The 20840-nt window shown below is 65.7% G+C and overlaps 2 protein-coding genes across 4 annotated transcripts in view; one reads left to right on the top strand and one right to left on the bottom strand.

Annotated features, from left to right (window-relative positions):
* The window catches only part of NUP188 (nucleoporin 188), a 52910-nt gene extending 48784 nt beyond the window's left edge, over nucleotides 1-4126 (top strand). The window contains exons 31-44 of the mRNA XM_055127295.1: nucleotides 214-291; nucleotides 370-455; nucleotides 540-685; nucleotides 776-954; nucleotides 1303-1503; nucleotides 1578-1670; nucleotides 1744-1902; nucleotides 2006-2143; nucleotides 2739-2813; nucleotides 2879-3097; nucleotides 3199-3330; nucleotides 3422-3495; nucleotides 3587-3716; nucleotides 3804-4126. Coding sequence (XP_054983270.1) covers nucleotides 214-291; nucleotides 370-455; nucleotides 540-685; nucleotides 776-954; nucleotides 1303-1503; nucleotides 1578-1670; nucleotides 1744-1902; nucleotides 2006-2143; nucleotides 2739-2813; nucleotides 2879-3097; nucleotides 3199-3330; nucleotides 3422-3495; nucleotides 3587-3716; nucleotides 3804-3980 — 1887 coding nt within the window. The 3' untranslated portion in view covers nucleotides 3981-4126. The remainder of the gene's footprint in view (nucleotides 1-213; nucleotides 292-369; nucleotides 456-539; nucleotides 686-775; nucleotides 955-1302; nucleotides 1504-1577; nucleotides 1671-1743; nucleotides 1903-2005; nucleotides 2144-2738; nucleotides 2814-2878; nucleotides 3098-3198; nucleotides 3331-3421; nucleotides 3496-3586; nucleotides 3717-3803) is intronic.
* A 561-nt stretch (nucleotides 4127-4687) lies between these two features.
* On the bottom strand, nucleotides 4688-16193 carry SH3GLB2 (SH3 domain containing GRB2 like, endophilin B2). 3 transcript variants are annotated; one of them, XM_055128098.1, is made up of 12 exons: nucleotides 16011-16193; nucleotides 13130-13271; nucleotides 12923-13051; nucleotides 8034-8167; nucleotides 7847-7939; nucleotides 7183-7194; nucleotides 6702-6764; nucleotides 5955-5978; nucleotides 5738-5827; nucleotides 5564-5664; nucleotides 5140-5374; nucleotides 4688-5061 (listed from the first exon to the last, which is right to left on the bottom strand). In XM_055128098.1, the coding sequence occupies exons 1-12, from the start codon at nucleotides 16071-16073 to the stop codon at nucleotides 4954-4956; spliced, it is 1194 nt and encodes a 397-aa protein (XP_054984073.1). In that variant the 5' UTR covers nucleotides 16074-16193; the 3' UTR covers nucleotides 4688-4953. The 3 variants fall into 3 exon arrangements, with proteins under 3 accessions (XP_054984073.1, XP_054984611.1, XP_054985159.1); XM_055128636.1 differs by lacking the exon at nucleotides 7183-7194; XM_055129184.1 differs by lacking the exons at nucleotides 6702-6764; nucleotides 7183-7194.
* Between the last annotated feature and the right edge of the window lie 4647 nt (nucleotides 16194-20840).

Below are 20840 nucleotides of genomic sequence, written 5' to 3'. Positions count from 1 at the left end.
ACAGGGCACGGCCCCAAAGGCATAAAAAAATAGGAGCTGAAGCGATAGTCCAGCAGGGCAAGCACTTCCCTTGCACGCGGCCGACCCAGGTTCAGTCCCCCGAACCTCTTACGGTGCCCTGAATCAGCTCTGAGCAGTGTGGGTGCGGCCTAAGCACTCAAAGGAGAGAGCCAACTGGGCGGTGACCCCGGGGCCTCTCCTGCCCTCCTGCAGGCGGAGGTCGTGCACCTGACGGACGCCACGGTGCGCCGCCAGCTCTTCCTGGACGTGCTCGACGGGACCAAAGCTTTAGTGAGTGCGGGAGGGAGGGTCCCGGCTCCTCGGGCCGCAGGGGCCCTCGGCAGCCCTGCTGACGCTGCTCCCCCACAGCTCCTGGTGCCCGGCTCAGCCAACTGCCTCCGCCTGGGCTCCATGATGTGCACGCTGCTGCTGGTCCTGCTGCGCCAGTGGAAGGGGTGCGCCCCCCGGGAAGGGACAGGGCTGGGGCGGGGCGCGGCACTCTGGACCTCCCGCGAGGCTCTTCCCTCCGTCCTCTCTAGAGACCTGGGGTCTGTGGACACGATCCTCGGGCCCCTGACAGAGATCCTGGAGGCCGTGCTGCAGGCTGACCAGCAGCTCATGGAGAAGACCAAAGCCAAGGTGTTCTCTGCCTTCATCACGGTGCTGCAGATGAAGGAGCTGCGAGGTGAGGCCCGCCGCCCGCTTCCCGCACCCCTGCAGGGCTGCTCCCCGCCCGCCTCGTGCCTGTGGCCACCCCTCTCCCTGTGCCCTGCAGTGAGCGACATCCCCCAGTACTCGGAGCTGGTGCTGAGCGTCTGCGGGACACTGCAGGAGGAGCTGATCGCGCTCTTCGACCAGACCCGGCACAGCCTGGCCCCGGGCAGCACCGAGGACAAGGACAGCATGGAGACGGACGACTGCTCCCGGGCGCGCCACAGGGACCAGCGTGACGGGGTGAGCCGCCGGCACAGGGCCGGCACAGGCCGTGCAGGGGGGCGTCGCGGCCTCCCGACTTCGGTAGGGCAGCAGAGGCCAGCAGGAGGGGCGGGAACGCCCGGGCCCCGCCCGGTTCATACAGTGGGATGGAACGCGTGACCGTGTCTGGGGCTTCCTAGGGTGGGAGGGCGGACGGGAGCCTCGAGCACCGGGACGGTCTGCTCAGAGGGGGCGCTGCCCGCACTCTGCCGCAGGCGGGGTTGCCGAGGCCTGTGGAACTGCACACGCTCGGGGAGTCGCTGCTGCTGTCTCTCGCCCCCGCCCCACTTCCTCCCCCTTCACCTTCCGCGCCCGGGGCCCCAGCAGGTGTGTGTCCTGGGCCTGCACCTGGCCAAGGAGCTGTGTGAGGTGGACGAGGACGGCGACTCGTGGCTGCAGGTGACGCGGACGCTGCCCGTGCTGCCCACGCTCCTGACCGCCCTGGAGGTGAGCCTCCGCCTGAAGCAGAACCTGCACTGCACCGAGGCGGCGCTGCACCTGCTGCTCACGCTGGCTCGGACCCAGCAGGTAGGCCTGGCCCACCCCCCCTCCTCCTGCCGCTTGCTGCCCCCTCCCCCCTCACTCCCAGTCTTGCCCTCCAGGGGGCCGCGGCCGTGGCAGGAGCCGGCATCACCCAGAGCATCTGTCTGCCCCTGCTCAGCGTGTACCAGCTCAGCAGCAACGGCACCGGGCAGGTGGGTCGCGGTGCCCCGGGCTGCCCCGCCCAGCCCCGCCCCTCGCGCCTCATCCCGCCGCTCTCTGCCACAGACCCCGGGCACCTCTCGGAAGTCTCTGGATGCCCCCTCGTGGCCGGGCGTCTACCGCCTGTCCCTGTCGCTGATGGAGCGGCTGCTCAAGACGCTGCGCTACAACTTCCTGACGGAGGCCCTGGACTTCCTGGGGGTGCACCAGGAGCGCACCTTACAGGTGGGGGCTGGGGAGGCTGGGGGTCTGTGCACCCAGGGCCCTGCGCCCTGCCGGGGACAGCTGTGGCCGTCGGGTCCACGGCCGTGTCCCTCTTCCCCCCCAGTGCCTCAACGCCGTGAGGACGGTGCAGAGCCTGGCCTGTCTGGAGGAGGCGGACCACACGGTGGGCTTCATCCTGCAGCTGTCCAACTTCAGGAAGGAGTGGCACTTCCACCTGCCACGGCTGATGCGGGATGTCCAGGTGGGGCCCCGCGCCGTCCCCCAGGGAGCCCCCGCCGCACGTGCACTCCGAGGGCTGGACAGCTGGTACTGCCCGGAGGGTGCTTGCCTTGCACACAGCGATTCCTGGCACACCGTAGGCGCCCCTGCACTCGGCACGGAGCCTGCCCGGACCCGGGCCCCCAGCTCAGTGTGGGGCAGAGTCGGCTTGCCCGGGGCCTGCAGGGACCCCACACAGAAACGCCCAGACACGTGTTCAGGCCGTGACTCAAAGGCCCGAGCCTGTGTCCTCCCTGCCTGAGGCCCCAAGTTCAATCCCTGACGCTGCCCGGCCCACTGCCAGGCCGTGTAGTTCCGGGGTGACCCCAGGGCCCGGAGCAACGCTGGACGGGCCCCTCTCCCACAGCCAAGAACCCGGGCTCTGTCCTGGGCTCACCGCACTGCGCTGAGGAGCAGGCCTGGAGCGGGGAACCCATGGGAGACCCCAGGCTCCGTGCTCACTCCCTGAGGCTTTTCCTCCTGTCCAGGGGGGAATGGTGGAGGCGGGCGGGCGGGCCGGAGCAGAGCTGAGCCTGTGCGACCCCCTTATGCCCACGCCAGTCTCGTGTTTGCCACAGGTCACCCTGGGCTACCTGTGCCAGGCCTGCACCTCCCTCCTGCACAGCCGCAAGATGCTGCAGCACTACCTGCAGGTGAGTGCCGGGCCGGGGGCACCCGCTCGCCCCCGCGCCCCGGCCTCACCGCTGTCTCTCCCCAGAGCAAGAACGGGGACGGCCTGCCCTCGGCCACCGGCCCCCGACTCCAGCGACCACTGGCTGCCCCCACGGCGTCCTCCCGACAGCCCAGCGCGGACACCGAGGCCTCGGAGCAGCGGGCCTTGCACACGGTCCAGTACGGCCTCCTCAAGATCCTCTGCAGGACCTTGGCGGCGCTGCGCCACTTCAGCCCGGATGTCTGCCAGATCCTGCTGGACCAGGTACCGCCGGCCCGCGCCAGCCCGGGCTCTGCCACGCTCCGCGCGCGCCTCCCGGGCGCCTGCGTCCGGCCGGGCCTAGAGCGCTCGTGTTTGCTTGGCAGTCCCTGGACCTGGCCGAGTACGACTTCCTGTTCGCCCTGAGCTTCACCACGCCCACCTTCGACTCCGAAGTGGCCCCCTCCTTTGGGACCCTGCTGGCCACGGTGAACGTGGCCCTCAACATGCTCGGGGAGGTGAGTGGGTGCGGCGGCGCCCCGGGCCAGCCGGGCAGCCCCCCCCCCCGGCCGCAGTGACTGAGCCCTGCACTCCTCGCTCTCCCGACAGCTCGACAAGAAGAAGGAGCCTCTCACGCAGGCGGTGGGGCTCAGCACGCAGGCAGAGGGGAGCCGAACGCTCAAGTAAGGTGCCCCCCGCCCCCCAGCGCTGCAGGGCTGGGCCAGCCCCGGCCAGCGGGCAGCCGTGCAGCCCCTGACCTGCCCCTCCTCGCAGGTCCCTGCTGATGTTCACCATGGAGAACTGCTTCTACCTGCTCATCTCCCAGGCGATGCGCTACCTGCGGGACCCGGCCGTGCACTCCCGGGACAAGCAGCGCATGAAGCAGGAGCTCAGCTCCGAGTTGGTAGGGGCCTGCGGGCAGGGGGGCGGGGGGGGGGGGGCAGTCCCTGGGCGCGCTGGGCCGCGGGGCTCACGGCCACTCTCTCCCCAGAGCACGCTGCTCTCCAGCCTCTCCCGCTATTTCCGCCGGGGCGCCCCCAGTTCCCCTGCGGCGGGGGTCCTCCCGTCCCCGCAGGGCAAGTGCAGCTCTGCGTCCAAGGCCAGCGCCGAGAGCCAGGAGCCCCTCATCCAGCTCGTGCAGGCCTTCGTCCGCCACGTGCAGAGATAGGGCAGTGCCATGCTGCCCGCTGCCACTCTCCACCAGCCTGTGCCCTGCCGGGCACGGAGTGCCGCCCGCCCGCCCGCAGCTGCCCCCTCACTAACGGCGTTATTTTTGTAATAGAGAAGAGGTCAACGGCAGGGGCGGGAACCTTGGGCCGGCCCACTCCTGCCCTGGAGAGGGGGTGCGCCTGTGCCGCACCCCAGCACTTGCCAGGCCTGGCCCCGAGCCGTGTCACATGCTGTCCACAGAGGCTGGCCGGGGCCGCGGGAGCTGCTTTCCAGGCTCCGTTGTTGCAGTTTTTGGTAATACTGTGGTCTATTTATACAGATATTAAAGCCCTCTTTATAGAGCGTGTGCACCGTGCTTCCGCGTCGGGGGGCGGCCGGCCCCCCAGGTCCTCTTTGCCCGGCAGGGCGGGCCGTTGGCTGCGGGTGACTCCGTGCCTCTGGGAACGCTGCAGCCGGCCCTGCGCTGGCTCCAATTATAGCCAGCCCCACGGAAGGGCCTGCCCACCCTCAGGACCTGGCGCTGGCTGAGGGCCACCTGGAGCCTGGCCCCGCGCCCCTCCCACCGCCCTCAGGCTGCGTCTTGCAGACTGGTCTGCGGGTCCCTTCTGCCCACCCACCTGTAGGAAGGTGGCTCCTCCCCACGGGGGCGCAGTTTCCACCCGCCAGGGCCAGCCTGTGAGCTGGGGCCCAACAGAGCAGGCGCCACACGCGCAGGAAGGTTTTATTCGTCACTGGCTAGGCAGCAAGCAGACAGGCGAGTAAAAAGATCGTGAAAAAGTGACTGGTGAGGGGGGTGCAGCCCACGCCCGCCCGCCACTCCCTCTCGCTGCTGCGGGCGATGGAAAGGCAGTGAGGGGCTCCCAGCTGGCCGAGGGCCCCCCGCCCGGGCCCCTCCGCCCTAGCAGGGTGAGATGCTGCAGGCGGGAGGCGCCAAGACCACAGAAGCGGGCGGGGCAGGGCCGGCCCCCGCCTCAGCTGAGCAGCTCCAGGTAGGTGACGGGCACTTTGCCCTTCTTGTTGCCTCGCTCGCCCATGAGCCAGTCGGGGTCCATGCCGGGCAGGCTGTAGACGGTGAGGAGCTGCGGGGCAGAAGGGGTCTGCTCGGTGGGGACAGCCCCCGCCGCCCACCCCGCCCCCTCTCCCCGGCGTCCACACACCTCGTCGGCCAGCAGAGCCAGCTCGCTGCTGTCGGCCGCCTCGTAGTCGTAGAGCACTCGGGCTTTCCGGGTGCCGCTGGCAGGGGGTGCCACCTCCTCCAGGGTAAGGGCAGCCTCCGCGGCAGGGGCTGCGCCAGCCCCGGGGGGCCCCGCAGGCATCGTGGCAGTGCTGGGCGACGTGCTGGCCAGGGGCGGGGAGCTGGGCTCCGTGGTGCCCGCGAAGGTGCCCGGGAACCTGGAGGAGCAGGCGCAGCTCAGCAGCCGCACCCCGGGCCCCGCCCGCTCACCTGCCGGGCACTCACCTGGCTCCCTGGGAGCTGCGGCATGCGGGGAGCAGAGCAAGCAGGCGGTGAGCTGCCGCGCCCCTGCCCCTCACCAGCCTGCCCATCCGGCCCCTGGGCAGTGTGCCCAGCCCCCACGGCACCTGCCCAGCTGCTTCTGTAAGTCCAGCATGTGGCGGTAGCACTGCGCGTAGTAGGTCGTCTGGGACTCCACAAACTCGTGAAGGCAGCGAAGGTGGTTGACCTGGGGAGGCCAGCGAGGCGGTCAGCGCGGCCCAGACCCCCGGCCCGCCTGCCCACCCGGCCGCCGCACTCACGTGCGTGCTGCTGATGCCCTCCAGCAGGAGCCGCGTCACCTCCGCCTGCCGGTCAAACTCGGTCTGTGCCACTCGCAGCTCCTGCTCGGCCTGCAGGACGAGGGCCTGGCTAGTGCCCGCAGGCCAGCACCGGTGTCCCCTCCCCCCGGGCGCCACCCTCGAGCCCACACGGCCCCAAGCTCCAGGCAGCCCCTCGCCCGCGCAGCAGCCCACTCACCTTGTCCACCTCATCGTTCCAGAGCTGCGGGGACCATGCAGGACGGGCAGGCGGGCAGGGAGAAGAGGGCGACACTGACCCCCGGGCCTGCCCCAGCCCCCCGCCCTCGCCGCCCCGAAAGCCACCCCTGGAGCCGAGGCCTGGCGTGAGGGGGCAGCTGTGCCTCATGCCACATGCAGGGAGCAGAGGCGGCCCCAGCTGGGACGGGGCATCCAGCAGAGCACACGAGTGTCCCCCACCCCACCTGGCCCCTGGCCGAGCTGCCGGGCTGGCAGGGAACAACATCTCGTGCCCAAACCCACGCGGGGCAGTGCCCGTCCTGGGAACTTCGACCCGGCCCAGGAAGTGGGGAGGAAGCCCCCACCCCAGAGGGAAACCTGAGCTGAGATCGAGAGACTCAAGAGACTCAAGCAGCGGGGAACAAGGGCAGAGGACAGAGCTGTCCCCAGGGTGCCCTGTGGGGCGTGGCCTGCAGAGCCCGCTGGGCCGCCCAGCACCAGCTGCAGCCCAGGAGGGGTGAGGGGCTGCGGGGACAAAGGCTGCACAGTGGGGGAGGGGTGTCAGGACTAGAGACAGACGGCCATGGGCCATGGCCACCGCTTCCTGGCGCCATCCAACCCCAGCTCCCCGGCCACACCCACAGGCGGTGGTGGCAGCAGGGACCCCTGGGTCGCGGCTGCTCCCACCTCAGTTCCGCAGCAGCGCTCACAGCCGGGCAGGCCGGGAGAGCAGGCGCGGGGGGCTTACCGCGGAGGCGCTGGCCGAGAGAATGTAATTACGAGGTCTAGTCTCCTGAAAGTCAGGCACCGTCTGGCGGGAACAGAGGGCGTGGAAGGGCGTCACCGGGGCCCGGGGGCGAGGAGACACACAGCCCAGAGGGGTCTGGGCTCCGCGCAGTCACCACAAGAACCAGTGGCCGTGGCCCGGCCGCCTCGTGCCCCCGTCGGACCCGCCCCAGCTCCCTCCAGCCACTGCTGGCTCCTGTGCCCGTCCCCCCTCCCCCGCGGTGACAGATGGATGCACAGATGGGCCGAGGCAGGCGGGAGGCCTTGGCGCAGAGACGCCTCCCGGCTTCCGTGCCTGGGGTCCCTCCCGGCCAGGGGAGAACAGCTGCTCGCCAGAGGCCCCGCAGCGGCCGTGCCCTGCGTCACACGCTCGCACACGCACCCGGGGCCCGTGCCACCCGGGCACACAGAAGCAGCACGGCACGAGGGACAGGTATACTCACATCTCCCTCACACTGAGCCAAGTTACCCAAAGCAGAACGGAAAGAACAAAAACACAAGAGTTAGTGAGTCCACAGCGCGGGCCCGCAGGGAGACGCCACACGGGGCGAGAGGGCCCGGGACAGTCCTCCAGGCTCGGCCCGTCCTGGCCAGGTTAGTGCAGAGGGTTAGTGTGGCCGAGCGGCGGGGACCCTCACGCCTGCACCCACACCTCCGGGAGCTGAGTCCGCTCTGCCCCACCCAGCCACCGGGCCACTGAGGGGCCCCGGACTGAGCCCCAGGACCCCCGCGCCACTTCCCAACCAGCACTGCTGGAGGCTCCCCCGCCTCGGGCCGCCCCGAGCCTGGGGCCAGCCGGGCGTGCAGACCCTCAGCTCCAGCCCTGCAGCCTGCGCAGGCCCAGGGCACAGCCCCTCCGCGCTGCCCAGCACAGACGCTGTCAGAGGTCACGAGGGGGCGGGAAGGGAGGCAGCAGAACCAGCAGCAGAACCGGCAGCAGCGGGGCCAGCCGGGCAGGGACATGCAAGAAGCCGCCAGGGGCGCCCTGACCTCCGCCTCCCGGGGCCACCGGGCTCTCACGGGGCCGGGGCAGCCCAGGACCCCCCGCCAGGCCTCTCCAGGCAGCACCGGGCTGAAGGTCAGGGGTCATGCCGGGCCAGCACCTACCGTGGCTTTGGCTTCCGCAGCCTTGGCCTTCTTGAGCCGCGCCTTGCAGGCGTCCAGGTCCAGGCGGCGGTTCTGCAGGAGACGCCGCTCCTTCTGCGGGCCGAGGGGGACAGGCACCGTGAGGGCCAGCGGCCTCGGGCACCAGACACCGATGGCCGCGCTCGGAAGTGGCCAGGCAGCCCCTCACCGAGATGGTCTTCCAGTCCCCCTCCAGGAAGTTGCGCAGGGGCGTGAGGAAGTTGACGGAGGCCGTGTGGATGAAGTCCCGCTCCGTGGCCCCCAGGCGCTTCTCGGCCTCGGCCACTTTGATCAGCGTCTTCCCTGGGAACGCAGACCGGCCGGGCCGGGGGTCAGAGGGCACGAGCGCAGGGCGCATGGGGAGCCGTGAGCGCCGACACACGCCTTGCACTGGACCCGGTCCGCTTCCTGGCGCTGCACAGTCCCCTGAGCATGTCCGGGTGTGGCCCTGGAGACCCCCAGGGGCACCACACCCCAGACAGAAGAGTGGGGGAAGGCAGGGGGTCGCAGGCAGGCTCGGGGCACACTAGGCGCCCGCTCCACAGGGGCCTGGTCCCCCACCGGGGGCCCCAGAGAAACGGCATCACCGGCCCGGCTGGCTGGAGTGTGGCCCCAGCCCCTGAGCGCTGCTCCCCGGAAAAGACGGGGGGGGGGGGTCTCAGAGCAACAGGAGAAGGAGCACGGCAGCCCCCATCCAAGCAATAATAAAGCTTCTGACGCACTGTCCGGGCAAAACCCCACATTTCTGGGGCCAGTGGGCAGGGCACAGGCTTGGGAGGCCAAGCTTGAACCCCAGCACCACAGGGTCCCCCAAGCAGCACCAGAAACATCCCCCTGAGAGTTCCTATGCACTGTCGAAACAAACAGAACACCCCACTTCGACTAATTTCAGTTCTGGACTCAATATGATCTATTCAAGAACAAAGAGGCCAGAGCGACAGTCAGCAGAGAGGTGCTCTCCTTGCACGTGGCCGACCCGGGTTCGATCCCTGGCACCCCATAAGGTCCCCCGAACAGCACCAGGAGTGATCCCTGCGTGCAGAGCCAGGAGTCACTCCCGAGAATCGCTGGGTGTGACCCCCCCCAAAAAAAGGGATGGAGGGACCCTGGCAGGAAGGGGAGCTGAGTGGTACTCAGGGTTTCGGGGGTGTCTGTCCAGGCTCCGTGGTGCTGGGGCTCCCGAGAGGCGGGGGAGGGGCTCGGCGTCCCTGGATGAGCACGATGATGGGGCCGGGGGAGGACGGGTGGCCTCTGGCCAGCTACAGGCTGACCGCCAACACCCACTCACCCAGCGGCAACCTGGGAGAGAGGCTGAAAGTCAAGAAGGGGCTGGAGCGACAGCAGAGCGGGGTGGGCGTCTGCCTTGCATGCGGCTGACCCAGGTTCGATTCCCAGCATCCCATATGGTCCCCTGAGCACCGCCAGGAGTAATTCCTGAGTGCAAAGCCAGGAGGAACCCCTGAGCATCGCCGGGTGTAACCCAAAAAGAAAAAAAAAAAGAAAGCCAAGGAAGAGGCGCGAGGCCCTGGGTTGGGTCCCGTCAGAGTGAACAAGAAAACCAGAGCGGAGACGAGGTCGTCAGGCCAAGCGTGGAGCCGCTCACAGGGATCGGAACGTGAGGCCCCACGCTGGGAGCCTGCGACCAATCGCACGGACACCAGTACTGGGCAGTGGGTGGCCCTGGCGGCCAGGCGCGGGCGGGTCTCGGGGCGGGTCTCGGGGCACTGGGAAGAGGCTCACCCAGGCCCAGACGGAGGCCCCAGACGTGGTAGAGGCAGCAGGGCCAGGGAGGCCGGCCCAGCCTGATCCAGCCCCCTGGGGGACCCCCCAGCCACAGGGACACCCTCTGTCCCTGGCAGCATCAGTGACACCCACCAAGGCCTGAAGCCAGAGCAGGGCGCAGCCGGGCCCGGGAAACCAGGACGCAGCAGTGCAGACGGCGAGACTGAGCACCAGGAAGCCTCGACGCAGGACCGCCCGGAGCCCCACGCCTCGGCCCTGCCGGCAGGGCCCAAAGTCACACCAGGACCGTTCTGGACAACAGCCGGGTCAGCTCTCTTTCCTTTGGATGTTTGCGCACAGCCATCGGCGCCAGGGAGCAAACCCAGGCCTCCTGCACGCAAAGCCAGTGCTCCAGCCGCCCGGCAAAGCGAACCAGCAAAATCCACGTCAAGCAAATCAACAAAGGGAAGGTCTCGGGCACTTCCCAGGGGCTGGGGAGCGAGCACAGTGGGGAGGGCGCTTGCCCTGCTGGCGGCCAACCTGGGTGCGAGTCCTGGCCCCTCCTAGGGACCCCAGCCCGCCAGGAGTGATCCCTGAATGCAGAGCCAGGAGGAAGCCCTGAGCATTGCTGGGTGCGGCCCAGGGACAAACCCCCCAATAAAGGGGACGCTTCCTCCTCACTTTACGTTTTTAGTTTAGGTTTTGTGGGTCACACCCAGCAATGCTCAGGGCTTCCTCCTGGCTCTGCACTCAGGGATCACTCCTGGTGAGACTCGGGGACCCTGTGGTATGCCGGGAATCAAACCCAGGTCAGCCACATGCAAGGCAAACACCCACTCTCTACTGTCTCTCCGATCCTACCCCAAAGTTCCAAAGTTTTTTCATAAAAGAATGAAAATAGAAAAGGAGAAGGCAGGGGCTGGAGTAACAGCACAGCGGGGAGGGCACGCGCTTTGCACACAACTGACCTGGGTTTGGCCCCCAGCATCCCATGTGGTCCCCTGAGCACTACCAGGAGTGATTCCTGAGTGCAGAGCCAGGAGTAACCCCTGAGCATCACCAGGTGCGGTCATCCCCACCCCTCAAAAAAAAAGAGAGGGCAGGGGAGGCAGGCTGCAGAGGCTGCATTTGACCCCAGGTTACTGAGTCCTGCGGGTACCACTGGGCGTCACCCCTGAGCACAGAGCTGGGAGCACTACTGGGTGTGGCACCAAGGCCCCACCCCCCAAAACAAGAGAGGGGGGAGCAGACGGCTGTACGTATAACAGGCTGCTGGGAAACATTGGTGTGGGCCTTTCTGCGCTGCAGGGCACTGACGCAGTGTCCTCTGAGGCACCCCCTTCCTCTCTGACTCCCCCTTCGTGCTCCGCTTCCCGTCTGGGGATCACTCATTTCCCCCAACCCTCTGACTTGCAAAGTCAGATTCTTCTGCGTTCTCTGGACTTTGTGTTTGTGAGTGAGATACTGCTGTTCTCTTTCCTGTATGTCCTTTGCAGTTTACTCTAAAGCAATGTCCTTTTTGTACGGACACAGGAAGACAGTTAATGCTATGCTTTTGTCACTCGGCAGTTAACTGGCGCCGAGTAGCATTTACTCCTGGGCATCTGTCATATTTACTCGATGTAAGCCTCAGTTGCCCTTAGCTCCTAGCACCCCAAAGGCAGGGTCCCTACGAGGGACTGGATGGACGCATGGCAAGCCGTAAGCTACCCTGGCATCGCAAAGGGACAGGCCAAGCACCATAAAACCTGTAAGTGAAGAACACAGTCATGGACAAACTCTGTCATAAACCAGAAAGAAGTAACTGGATAAGGACCCTGCTGGGGTCAGGAAGGACTGACCTGGCCTGAGGACTGTGGTCTGGGACAGACAGTGAGATGTCCCCAGGACAGCCACGCTTTTGTGTCCATCCAAAATGACGAGAAAGGGCTGGAGCAATAGTACAGTGGGGAGGGCGTTTACCTTGCACACGGCCAACCCGGGTTCAATCCCTGGCAACCCATCCCATATGGTCCCCTGAGCACCGCTAGGAGTAATTCCTGAGTGCAGAGCCAGGAGTAACCCCTGAGCATTGCTGGGTGTGACCCAAAAAGAAAAAAAAAAGTAGAGAAAGATTATTAAGAAGTAAATTTAAGGGGCTGGAGCGATAGCACAGCGGGTAGGGCGTTTGCCTTGCACGCGGCCGACCCAGGTTCGAATCCCAGCATCCCATATGGTCCCCTGAGCACCGCCAGGGGTAATTCCTGAGTGCAGAGCCAGGAGTAACCCCTGTGCATCACCGGGTGTGACCCAAAAAGCAAAAAAAAAAAAAAAAAAAGAAGTAAATTTAAGACCGTTCGGACTAGCTTCACGCATGAAGGAACCAGCAGAGGAACCCAGGTGTGTGGGACCTGGGGCTGAGACCTCCTCCAAGCCTGCTCAGATTGGGACTGGGCCTCTTCCGCCCAGATTTCCCATTTTCCAGCAGCTAGGCGGTAACACCCAGGGACTTCCCCCAGCACGTAATCCCACCAACGGCCAACATCCAGAGACTTAAAACCAAGCTCCCAGAAAAGCAAAACCGCTTTGCAGCCGCGCTACATTTTATTCTCCCAGAGGAGAACCTGGCAAGCTACCGAGAGCTTCCTGCCCACATGGGAGAGCCTGGCAAACTCCCCATGGCGTATTCATATGCCAAAACCAGTAACAATGATGGGTCTCATTCCCCTGACCCTGAAAGAGCCTCCAATGGGGCATTGCTGAGAAGGATGAGTACGGAGAGGCTGCTAAAATCTCAGGGCTAGGACAAATGGAGACATTACTGAGACCGCTCGAGAAATCTGACAATCAACAGGATGATGATGATGATGACGACGACGATGATGATGATGATGAAATTTAAGATGACTATTTAAACGGATTTGGACTAAGCACAGGAGTAATATGCCCTGAGATGGAATTCCGCCCTTGGGCAGATCTTCTAGCAGGATGAGACTTATCCCAGCTTCCCAGAGGGCTTTACATGTGCTGACTGTGCTACCTCACCGCTGTGCAACCACTGCCCCAACCTTTGATGTTTCGCTCGTCACCGACGCTGGGGACGGGAATGGGGGGAGTGAGACTGGACGGGCGTGTGACAAGGAACGAGAGGCAGTCTGAGTCGGGCACGGGATGGAGCCGGGAATACACGGCGACTGATCACCGGCCAGCCGGGGTGGGGACGCGGCTCATAGCCACGGGACGCATGTGGCCGCGCGCCCGCACTCTCTGAGCTCACAACAGGCTTTGCGGGGGGCGCCCCTCGCCCACCTGCAGCACCCCCAGGTGCGCCCCGAGAGACTCTGGGGCCGGCCTCACCGTAGGACGTGGTGGGGCCCAGCTCACTGGCCGCCTCCGCCATGTACTGGGCCAGCAGCTCCCCGTTGGTGACTCGCGAGGGGACCTTCCTGTCCAGCTTCTCATACAGGAACTCCTCCACGCGGGCACCTGCGGGCACAGCGTCCTCAGCGCCTGCCCCGCTGCCTGCCCGCCCGCCCACCTGCCCGCCCGGGCACAGGCACTCACTGGGGTTGGGCTGCAGCAGCACCTCCGTCTGCCGCAGGATCTTCTCCGTCCAGTTCTTGGTGCTGTCCGCCCGGGCCAGGAGGTTTTCAAAGTGGGCGTCCAGCTCTGTCTTCTCGGCCTGGCCGAACTTCTCCTCTGTGAACTGAGGGCGGCTGGGGTCGGCGGGGGAGGGGACTGGCCCTAACCCCCCCCCCACACACACACACAGACGGACCCCACAGCTGGACCTCAGGCCCGAACAGCAAGCAGCCCAGGCCCGTTCCACGACCCCCATCAAGTCATGGCGGTGCGGGGCCGCCCCTGGCAGTGACACGGGGGCACCTACACCACGCGGGGGGCACGGGGGGAGGCGCAGCCGCTTCTGGAAACTCCACAGAAGCCACAGGCTCCCGCCCTGACCTCAGACACACCCATGTGTGAGTCTAGCAAACAGCCTGGCGGGCTGGGGCTCGGGAGAAAGGGCTACGGGGGCAGAGTCAGGGCCACGAAGAAGGGGCGAGGGACGGGGCGAGAGCACTGCGGGGAGGGCGTCTGCCTTGCACACGGCTGACCCACCCCGATCCCCGGGTCCCACAGGGTCCCCTGAGCACCGCCAGGAGTGATCCCCGAGGGCAGAGCCAGGAGGAGCCCCCGAGCACCGCCGGGTGTGGCCCTGAAACCAACCAACCAACCAACAGGGGCCACTGGTGCCCCAGGCCCTGCAGCTGCCGTGAGTGGACGGGCAGCAGGCGAGGCCATGCGGGGGCCAGCAGAAGGCGGTTCTGAAAACTTGGGTGTCTCCAGGGAGGCTCAGCAGACACCCAGAAACCAGCCAGGCCCGGCCGGGGCCAGGGGCAGACTGCAGGACGGGTGGAAGGACAGGCCCACCGGGGAGACGAGCACCCGCCCCCCATGCTCCGGCACAACCACAGCCGTGACCACCGCAGCCTCGCAGGCCCAGGCCCCTCCCGGACCCGCGGGCGAGCTCACTGGACACCATTAATTATGCACCAGGCAGGGCGGGGCGGGGCCTGCAGCCCCCCCCCCTCACGGCCTAAACTCCGGCCCAGCCCTGGGGAGGGGAGCACAGAGCACAGAGCAGTGCAGAACCTGCTGCCCTCACCGCTGCTGGGAAGGTTCTGGAAGGCCTTTGCCACCCTGAGCACCCGGCTGGGGCCTGTGTGTGTCAGCGGTCACTGGTCACTGTCCGCACTGTCCCCCTCGGCCACAGCCTTGGGGTTCTTGGGGTGCACGAGGGACCCCAGCTGCCAGGGCCCCTGCAAGGGCCCCAAAACTGCACTCAGCAGCCCCTGGGGGCGGAAGTTCCCACAGCCCCCCCAACCCTCCCCCCAACCCCGCCCACGAGCCCCGCCCAGCCCCTGCCTCCCCCGGGCCTTCCTGCCAGGGCATCTGCTGCCACTGGCAGGGCTGGGTCTGGCTGCTGCCCCACCCACGGCGTCTCCCAGACCCCCTGCTGGACGCACCCCCAACCTCAGGGCACTCTCCAGGCCCAGACCCCCAATGCCAAGAACCCCTCCATCCCCCCTTTGGCCCCAGCGCCGGGCCGGGCACCTCCATCCATCATCCATCGGAGGCGGGTGCGAGCCCAGCCGGTGCTAGGCGGGCGCGGGAGCAGCAGGCCCGGGCCATGCCCCACGGTCTGGGACCCCGTCCCTGCGCCAGGCCGAGCGCGCTGAGCCCCTCCGGGCGCCAGGCCAGGCGCGCCCCAGCCCCAGGGGCCCTCCCGGCCCGCGGCGGGCGGGGGGCGGAGGCGGCGCGCAGGGCTGGCAGGCGGCGGGGGGCGAGGGAGCCGAGACAGCCTCTATTTATAAGCCGAGCGCCCGCCGCCCGGCCCGGCCCTGCGCCCCCCGCGCGCCCCGGGGGGAGGCCGCGGCCCCGGGTCCAGGCCGGCGCGGGCCAGGTCAGGTTCCGGCCCGCGGAGCAGGGACGCGGCAGATCAGGTTCCGCGATGGGGAGATACGGCGGGAGGGCGAGGCCCGCGCCGGGGGCCCGTGGGGGGCGGACGGGGCCGGACGGGGCCGGACGGGGGCGGACGGGACGGGTCAGCCCCTGGGCGCGGGCTCCGGGGACGCCGCTTCCTAGTAAACACGCGCACGGCCCGGCCGGCCCGGCCGACCCAGACCAACGCCGGCCCCCGGCCCCCGGCCGCGGCATCAGCCCCCGGGCCGGGCTCGGCGCGCACAGCCCTGCCCAAGGTCACGCACCGGGCGCCCCTGAGCCGCCCCGCACCCGCGCGCAGGCGCTGCCGCCAGCCTCGCCCACCACCCCACTTCCCAGATGGATAGACCGAGGCCCCCTCTCCAAGGTCACGGGCGGGGCGGTCTCTCTCGGGCCCGCGTCAGCACCGTGGGCCTGGCCAGCTTCCCGTGGAAGGGCCCGGCCGAGACCCCGCCACCCCAGGGGAGGGATGGGCACAAGCGGAAACGGGCTCCTGTGGACAGGGGCAGAAAGGAAGTGACCGGTCCCCCCGCTTCCGGACAGACGAGCCGAGGGAGAGCAGGGGAGCGGAGGGCTGCTGCGTCGGCCCATTGCACGGGCGCGGACACTGAGGCCGCGGGCAGCCCCTGCGGCTGGGCCCGGCCTGCCGGGCGGGGTCCCCGCGGGGCAGGGCAGGTCGGGGGCGCCGCCCGCCCCCCCCCTCTACCCTCCTCGGCGGGACGGGCCCCGGGGACCCTCACCTGGCCGCCGCCGGCCACGCTCCCCGCCCCCGCGGACACCCGGCCGCGGCCTGGCCCCGTCCCCGCCCGGGCCCCGGAGGGCGCGGCGGCAGCGCGGGCCCGTGCTCCCGGCACGCGGGCGGGCGGGCGGGGTCGCGGGCAGGGCGCCCCGCGGGGATGCAGCGCCCGCCGCGACCCCCGCCCGCACCCGGCCCGCCGCTCACCTGCACGGCGCGCGTGAAGAAGATGCCCGCGTCCGACGCCAGCTTCTTCATGTTGAAGTCCATGGCGCGCCGCAGGCCGGCCGCGCCCGCCAGACAGCCCGGCCGCCCCCCGCGCGCCGCCGGGACCGTACCCCGCCCACCTGCTGCCGCGGGGCCCACCGCGCGCGCGCCGCCGCCCGCCGCCCGCCGCCCGCCGCCGCAGCGCCCAGCCAGCCGAGCGAGCGCGGGGCGGGGCCTCGGGCGGCGGGGCGGGGCCGGGCGCGGGGCGGGGCCGCGGGGCTGCCAGGCGGAGCCTACGGGCGGCGGGGCGTGGCCTAGCGCGGGGCGGGGCCGCGGGCGGCGGGGCGGGGCCGAGCGAGGGGTGGGACCGCGGGGCTGCCGGGCGGAGCCTACGGGGCGGCGGGGCGGGGCCGAGCGTGCGGGGCGGGGCCGCCTGGCGATGGGGCGGGCGGGACCGAGCGCGCGGAACGGAGCCTCTGGGGCGGTGGGGCGGGACCTCCGGGTAGCGGGGCGGGGCCGAGTGCGCAGGGCGGAGCCTCCGGGGCGATGGGGCGGGCCTCCGGGCGTCGGGGTGGGGCCTAATGCGTGGGGCGGGGTTTCTAGGGGGCGGGGCCGAGCGCGCGGCGCGGGGTCGCCTGGCGACGGAGCAGGGCCGAGCACTCAGGGAGAAGCCTCGGAGGCGGTGGGGCGGGGCCAAGAGTGTGGGGCGGGGCCTCTAGGACCAGGGCTGGGGAAGGCGCTTCAGAAGGGTTTGATGGAGCTTTCAGAGCTAGCTGAGGGGAGCTGTGTGCTGAAAGTTGGTAAAGGACCAACCGTGCTGGCCTCTCAGTATCTGTATTGCAAACCATAGTTAGTGCCCAAAAGTAGGGAGTATGGGGGAAGCTGTCTGCCATGGAGCAGGGGGAGGGGTGGGATGGGGAAGGATTCTGGGGATATTGGTGGTGGAAAAAGTACACTGGTGGTAGGATGGGTGTTCAATTCAACCATTGTATGACTGGAACTCAGACATGAAAGCCTTGTAACTGTATCTCATGGTGATTTAATTAAAAATTAAGAAAACAGAAAAACAGATGGCTGGGAGTGGCCCTGGGGGTGGAGCCGCCTGGGCTATCCTGCTCGCGGCTGCTGCCCCCTGGCGGGCCTCTCTCCTCCTCTCCCCCAGCACCCCCTTGCCCCTTTCCCACTTGGTGTTTTGGGTTTGTTTTGTTTTGGGGTCACACCAGGTGGTGCTCAGGGCTTACTTCTGGCTCTGAGCTCAGGGATCACTTCTGGCAAGGGCTTGGGGAACCAAACTTGGGGTCCGGGATCGAGTCAGGTCAGACAGGTGCAAGACAAACATCCTACCCATTGTACTACTGCTCCTTAAACGCAGGGTCACAACCCTATGTCAAGTAATTGTGACCTGAAAATATCCTTCTGGGGCCAGAGCAGTAACAGCGGGTAAGGTGCTTACCTTGCACGTGGCTGACCAGGGTTCAATCACTCGCACCCCATATGCCTCGTGGAGCACCTCCAGGAGTGGTCCCTGAGTGCAGAGCCAGGAGTAAGCCCTGAGCACCACCAGTTGTGTGTCCCTCCCCCCCCAAAGAAAAGAAAAAGAGCTTGCAAATGGAAAAATGTAAGAATTTAGTGTTGGGGCTGGAGGAATAGCACAGTGGGTAGGACGTTTGCCTTGCACGCGGCCGACCCGGGTTCGATTTCCAGCATCCCATATGGTCCCCTGAGCACCGCCAGGGATAATTCCTGAGTGCAGAGCCAGGAGTAACCCCTGTGCATCGCCAGGTGTGACCCCCTAAAAAAAAAGAATTTAGTGTTGGTGTACAAAGCTTAAGGTACTTTCCTTGCACGCGACCAACCCAGGTTTGATCCCCAGCACCTCATATGGCCCCCCAAGTCCACCAGGAGTGAACCCTGAGTGCAGGGTCAGGAGTGAGCCCTGAACACCGATGGATGTGGCCCACCCTCCAGAAAAATGTCTCTATCTGGGCCAGAGTGAATGTACAGCAGACAAGACATTTGCTTTCAATCCCCAGCATCCCATATGGTTCCCCCAAGCACCGCCAGGAGTAACTCCTGAGTGCAGAGCCAGGAGGAACCCCTGAGCATCGCCGGTGTGACCCAAAAAGCCAAAAATAAAATCCCTATCTGTATGGAGCGGTCATTAATCCCCAGACGACTCAGGTACCTGCAATGCATCAGCTCCATGTATATTCACATGTTTGCGTCCCCATGTGCTCATCATGTGTTTCTATTTACCAGGATGGATCACTGGCTACTAATGCTTTTATATAAGTGTCTCCATCACTAATTTAGCCCGCTGTGCTTTCATCAGACACATACATTCATACACATGTCAATGTAATTGTGTGTCTGTTCATGCGGTAGCTCCCTGAGCACTGCTACAGAACAAAGCATTCAGGATAGTTGTTCTAGATGGCGGGAAAGACTGTGTTCAAGACGGATGTTACAGTGACAGTCTTGCAGTAGGGGAGACGATTGGGCTCAACTCCCGTGGGCTGGAACACATGCATTGCATGTGGGAGCCCCAGGTTCAAACCTGCCACCAACTGGTTCCCTGAGCACCACCAGTGTTCACTTTCCAAAAAAAGAAAAGACAGAAACAATTGGGATGAGAGATTTATAGCCAAGGAACTGGGGCGGGGTGGGGAGGGGAGAGTCAACGGGCAGTCACGGGGGAGTGTCCAGGAGAGGAGGTTTCCTGCTGAGGGCAGACAGAGGGAAGAGAAGAAGGAACCTGGGGTGGAGAATGATAAATCCCATCGGAAGGGCGCAGTGATCTAGTGATGCTAAAGAAAGCTGAGGGGGCTTTGCGCACGCCCTCCGCAGGACTCTTGCTAAAACTGCACTCTGAGCTTTGTCCAGCAGGGGGCTCTGCAGAGCCCGGACCCGGTTGCCAGCAAGGAGAAGGTGTGGGCGTCTACTACGCCAGGCGCAGGTCCAGGCTCCAGGATGCAGCAAAGAGCCTAAACAGGGCCCATCCGTTCTTGCAAAGAAATATGGAACATAGCAAGTGAAGCGTCCTGGACTGGCAGTCACGGGGGAGAGAGCACCAGACAGGAGCTGGGGGCGGTGATGGCTTACCCCACAGTCCCAGTCTCTAGGCATCACCCGATTAATCCGTTTCCTGCTCGACTACATAGGTTTGTTTCTGTTTGTTTCTCAGTACCCTGGAGGATTGATCGCAGGCTTCCGTGCCCTGGCTCTTGCAGTATTGGCCAAAATGCCAGGCCAGCCTGACCTCTAAGTGGATAATTACCTAAGCTCCTCCTAAGATGCTCATTGGAAAGGACAGGAAGCTGAGGTTGAGAGAAGCGAAGGGATTTGCCTGAAGTCACAAGAAGAGAAAAGGGGAGATTCGTCCTGGAACCCCAGGAGTGGAGCTGGACTCCTCTCCCGTGGGTTATCTACAGCCACACTCACTCCTGCTGCTTCCCAGCTCAAAAATGTCAGATTCTTGGGGCTAGAGCGATAGCACAGCAGGGAGGGCGTTTGCCTTGCACACGGCCGACCCGGGTTCGATTCCCAACATCCCCTATATCCCCCTGAGTGCCACCAGGAGTGATTCCTGAGTGCAGAGCCAGGAGTAACCCCTGTGCATAGCCGATGTGACCCAAAAAGGAAAAAGTCAGTTTCTTTCTCTTGCCTCTGGGTCACAGTCTTGCTGCTCCCACACGAGGCTTTCAGGCCGTTTGCAGCAGATTCCTCCCACCTCCCCACAGGAGACCTGGTGGGGCCCTGGTCTCCCCACATTCCCAAGTTTCTCCTTTTAGGGGAGTATTATATTTCACAAGTGTCAGGACTGGAGAGATAGCATAGTGGGTAGGGTACTTGCCTTGCACACGGCTGACCCTGGTTTGCTCCCTGGCACCCCAAGGTCCCCGAAGCACTGCCAGGAGCCAGTCTTGAACAAAGAGCCAGGAGTAAACCCTGAGCACTGCTGCGTCTGGCCGAAAACTAGAAAAAAATATAGTGTAATGTATCTACTGCTGTGTTCCTTACCTGAGCAGAGAGAAAGTGGTGCAGGGAAGATCAAGGGTTGAATAAATGAAATGGAACTTTGCTGATTCCTTTGTATATCTTTGTTTTGGGTCATACTCAGCAGGGCTCCGGTATTTTTGGCCATGAGCTCAGGGATGACTCCTGGAGGTGGTCAGAGAACCATGTGAAGCTGAGGATCAAACTGGGTCAGCTGCATGCCTGTTTTAAACCCTGCACTTTCTCTCTGGTGCTGACGATTATAATTTAACTAGATGTGCCCTGCTCTCCACAGTTATTAAAGGGCTGCCAGTGTTTTTTGGTTTTGTTTTTGCTTTTTGGGTCACGCCCCGTGATGCTCAGGGGTTCCTCCTGGCTCTGCACTCAGGAATTACTCCTGGCGGTGCTCGGGGGACCCTATGGGATGCTGTAAATCGGACCCGGGTCGGACGCGTGTGAGACAAACGCCCTCCCCGCTGTGCTATAGATCCAGCCGGGCTTCCAGTGTTCTTCCTCCACCAATGCCCCTCGTCCCAGGTGAGGCCCGATGATTCCACCCCATTTCACGCTGGGATAAGCTTGCCTACGCGCTCGAGCTAAGGCTCCAGGATTGCTCCCGCCAGCCCCAGCCCAGTGCGGTGGCAGGTACAGCTGTGCTGTCAGAAGGGAGCGCAGCTGGGAGGCTGCCAAGCTAGGCTAACCGTTTCTTTTTTGGTTTTTGGGCCACACTGGCGGTGCCCAGGGTTTCTTCCTGGCTCTGCGCTCAGGGATCACTCCCGGTGGGCCTTGGGGGACTATGCATGTGGTGGCGGGGATGGAACCCCAGTGGGCTGC

The sequence above is a fragment of the Sorex araneus genome, chromosome 1, assembly GCF_027595985.1.
Source record: "Sorex araneus isolate mSorAra2 chromosome 1, mSorAra2.pri, whole genome shotgun sequence".
Lineage (NCBI taxonomy): Eukaryota > Metazoa > Chordata > Mammalia > Eulipotyphla > Soricidae > Sorex > Sorex araneus.
This window is presented reverse-complemented; position numbering and strand designations above follow the sequence as displayed.

Coding starts and splice junctions, on each gene's coding strand:
- SH3GLB2 (XM_055128098.1), bottom strand. CDS start 16,073: ATGGACTTCAACATGAAGAAGCTGGCGTCGGACGCGGGCATCTTCTTC. Junction 13,052..13,129: donor GCTGCTGCAGCCCAACCCCA/GTGAGTGCCTGT, acceptor CTGTGCCCGCAG/GTGCCCGCGTGGAGGAGTTC. Junction 7,940..8,033: donor GGGACTGGAAGACCATCTCG/GTGAGGGGCTGC, acceptor CTCGGCCCGCAG/AAGGAGCGGCGTCTCCTGCA.